The sequence below is a fragment of the Nematolebias whitei genome, chromosome 16 (assembly GCF_014905685.2).
Source record: "Nematolebias whitei isolate Nwh7 chromosome 16, NemWhi1, whole genome shotgun sequence".
Classification (NCBI taxonomy): Eukaryota; Metazoa; Chordata; class Actinopteri; order Cyprinodontiformes; family Rivulidae; genus Nematolebias; species Nematolebias whitei.
Genome location: NC_056513.1, coordinates 3530780 through 3534198, shown reverse-complemented (window position 1 = coordinate 3534198; position 3419 = coordinate 3530780). Strand labels below are relative to the sequence as shown.

General features: G+C 36.1%; 1 protein-coding gene across 2 annotated transcripts in view; it reads right to left on the bottom strand.

Moving 5' to 3' along the window:
- Window positions 1-200: 200 nt before the first annotated feature.
- The window catches only part of LOC119423254 (neuronal acetylcholine receptor subunit non-alpha-3), a 76172-nt gene continuing 72953 nt past the window's right edge, over window positions 201-3419 (bottom strand). For both annotated transcript variants that reach the window (XM_037690670.1, XM_037690671.1), the window contains exon 8: window positions 201-791. In XM_037690670.1, coding sequence (XP_037546598.1) covers window positions 201-791 — 591 coding nt within the window. The remainder of the gene's footprint in view (window positions 792-3419) is intronic.

The window sequence follows — 3419 nt, the reverse complement described above, 5'->3', positions numbered from 1 at the left end:
TACTTTAAAGGAACAAGAAAACAAAAAAACATAATCCCAGCTCATATTAACTGAGACGTAAAAACCTGTTTACAAAATATCTGAAACCAACGTAAGCTCGTGAGGCTTTACACTTCTGTGATGAACAGATCTGATCATGTCAAGATTCTTATCCGTTGCTTTTCTTCTTGGTTGCTTTCCGGTAAAGAAGGGAAGTAGGTTTATGTGAAGTCCTTGGATACCGCCTCAATGAAGTTGGGAGCTGACATGAGGATGGTGAAGGTGCAGATGATGGAGAACAACGAGAAAGCCACCAAGCATAACCGATCCACGACAGCGGCCGCGAATTTCCACTCGCTGCAGATTTCCTCGCCCTCGTCGTGGTCCCTGAAGCGCCTTGCTATGTACTGAACTTCCTCCAGGATGTGCGAAATTTCTGGAATCTGTTCCAGCAGCAAAGTCCGCGTTTGGTCCGAGTGGATGTCAGGCTGGGAGGAGCCGTTCTGGTGGTTCCCTCCCCCGCCACACACCATCAGTCCTGAATCAGTGCTTGGTGGGAAAGCTGGGTTATCTGTGCCCATCGCGTGGTAGCCGAAGAAAAGGTTCATGTTGCCGTTTGTCGTGGTGGACTGAGTGGACTGTCCTGGAATAGTGCTCATCTGAATGCTGCTTGTACTGGTGTGGTGCGGGGGCGACTGGGAGTATTTGAAGTTCGAGGGGTTAGTCGAGCTCACGGCCATTTTGCCTTCTTCTTCTCCAGGCTTCTTCATGCGGAGGAACCAAGCACACCAGTTGAGAAGGACGACTCGGACCTGATTGAAGAAAACACAGGTGGCATAAAGAAAGATAAGAAAGTTCATTTAAATGGTCAAACACAGGAACCTGGTTGGGGCACAGCTCATAATGTGTTGAGTTAAAGAGGATTCTTTACAAAATTTATATAAGAAAAGCTAAATCCATTCATTTATCTTTTTTCTTTTTATAAATTGATACTTAATGTCAAAAACCTCGTGTCTCCCCACAGTTTTTAAGTAACGAAAAAGCTTATTTGAATTATTAAAACCATAGTGGTCAATTTTCATTGTTTAATTATGGTGGTCCTAAAGTGTAAATGAACAACATTTGAAAAAAACATAATTACATTTGAAAAGAAGAAAATCACATTTGAAAAAGGAATCTAATAAAAAAAAAAAAAAACTGAATCATGTTTGAAAAAATGGAATCACGTTTGAAAAAAACTGAATCACATTTGAAAAAACAGAATCGCATTTAAAAAAAGTTGAATTACATATAAAAAAATGGAATCATGTTTGAAATGACTGAATTACATAAAAAAACTGCATCACATTTGAAAAAACTGAATCACATTTGAAAAAACTGAATCACATTTTAAAAAAAACTGAATCACATTTGAAAAAAACTGAATTACATTTGAAAAAAATGAATCACATTTGAAAAAACGGAATCATGTTTGAAATGACTGAATTACATAAAAAAACTGAATCACATTTGAAAAAACTGAATCACATTTAAAAAAAATGAATCGTTTGAAAAAACTGAATCACATTTGAAAAAACTGAATCACATTTTTTTTTAAACTGAATCACATTTGAAAAAAATGAATCATGTTTGAAAAAACTGAATCACATTTTAAAAAACTGAATCACATTTTAAAAAACTGAATCACATTAAAACAAAAAACTAAATCGCATTTGAAAAATGCACACACAACGGAGGTACGGTTAGCAGGCTAGCCTTTAGCCTGTAGAAATGGAGAGCTATGTTTTGTTCAAGCTCTAACCCTAATCCTGCCGAGGTTTTCCAGCGTCATATCTTCTTCTTTAAGCTTAACTAAACATAGCTCTCCATTTCTACAGGCTAAATTTGTGTTCTGTGTTCGCACTGCTGTTCGGCGTATTGTTTTTTTTTTAATTGTTTTTATGTTATTAATGCTTAGTTTATATTTAGTTTACGTTTTTTTCTTAGTTCATATCTTAGATCTTATTACAGTTTTTCTTATACATTTCATTGTTGGATGTAACTGGGACCCTGTGAACATAATTTCATTCCACCACATGTACCACATGTGGTGTGAACGACAATAAAGAATCTCTGGATCTAAAGGCTAGCCTGCTAACTGTACCTCCATTGTGTGTGTACTGTATATTGTTCTGCTGTTCTCTTTTATGGTGTAAGTAAAGTTAAAAAGAATACATAAAATAAAAATAAATAAAAAACACTTGCGCTTTGGCTTAATGTAATTCAGTTTTTTAAAATGTAATTCTATTTTTTCAAATGTTGTTCATTTACACCTTAGGGCCACCGTAGTTAACCATCTATAAAACCGCAAAGAAAGCAACAGAGCTGATTCGTGCACAAAACCTAAAAATAATGAGAACTGGAGACAAAAAGTTTTATTCTAACAGTAAAATTTTAGAACGTAAAAACAGGTCAGAAGGTTTTGACATGTTGCATGTCAGGAGAGGGAGAAGGTAAATATTCTAGTTTCATTCTTATGTTTCCATGAGGTAATTTTGATAATGTTAATGTTTTTCTTTTTCTTTCAAAGTTTACTATTAAGCACTATTTTGTTTTGCATTAATTTATTCAATTTAATTTATGTTACTTCCCCCGTATTGTGTCCGATTGGCCTGTTCAGCCATGTTTCCCTCTTGTCTCAGTCACTGGCTGCTATAGCTTCATGCATTAGTACCTTACTTAAAAGTTTGCTATGTTGACCTCTTGTATGGGCCCAGAACTAAATGATTTTGTTAAATAAATTGGAAGTATTTTTTTTTAGCAAATCCTCTTTGCCTCTCATGCAGGTTTATGTTGACCCTGACCGGTTCCCATCCGTATATAGTATGTATATATTACATACAGTATATATGTGCTGTACACTCACACCTTTTGCTCCATGTCAGTAATTTAGGTTTTTGTTTTACCAATTGTTCTTGTAACATTTTATTTTTTTATTGTAAATTGTATACTCTGGATATCTTTCAGACTTTCAGTTTTATACCATTTAGTTTGAAACTGTTCAGGTTTATACGGTCGGTCTCCAGTTAATGCACTTGGGTCCTCAGTACTATCATATGACATCATCAGACAAACAGACATACAAACCAAACAATCTTGTTTCCTCACTAAATAAATAAAGTCGTGTGTGCAAATGAACATCTAAACACATGAGCATTTGGGAAACAAGTAGCTGAAAACATGAGATAGCAACCTTTTATACTTTGACCTTCGTGGCAGCTGGAATTTTAAACATGAAATATGTTTCATCTCCTCACCTGTGTGCACCTTGGTTACCTGCAGAACTTCCTTTAAATGATCTAGAGCTCACTTTAAAACACCTGAACAAGTCGTGCCTTTTCAAGCCAGAGTATCTGTCACGGTCAGCGGCCCCCGCTGCCCCCCCCATCTGCCAAGCCTCT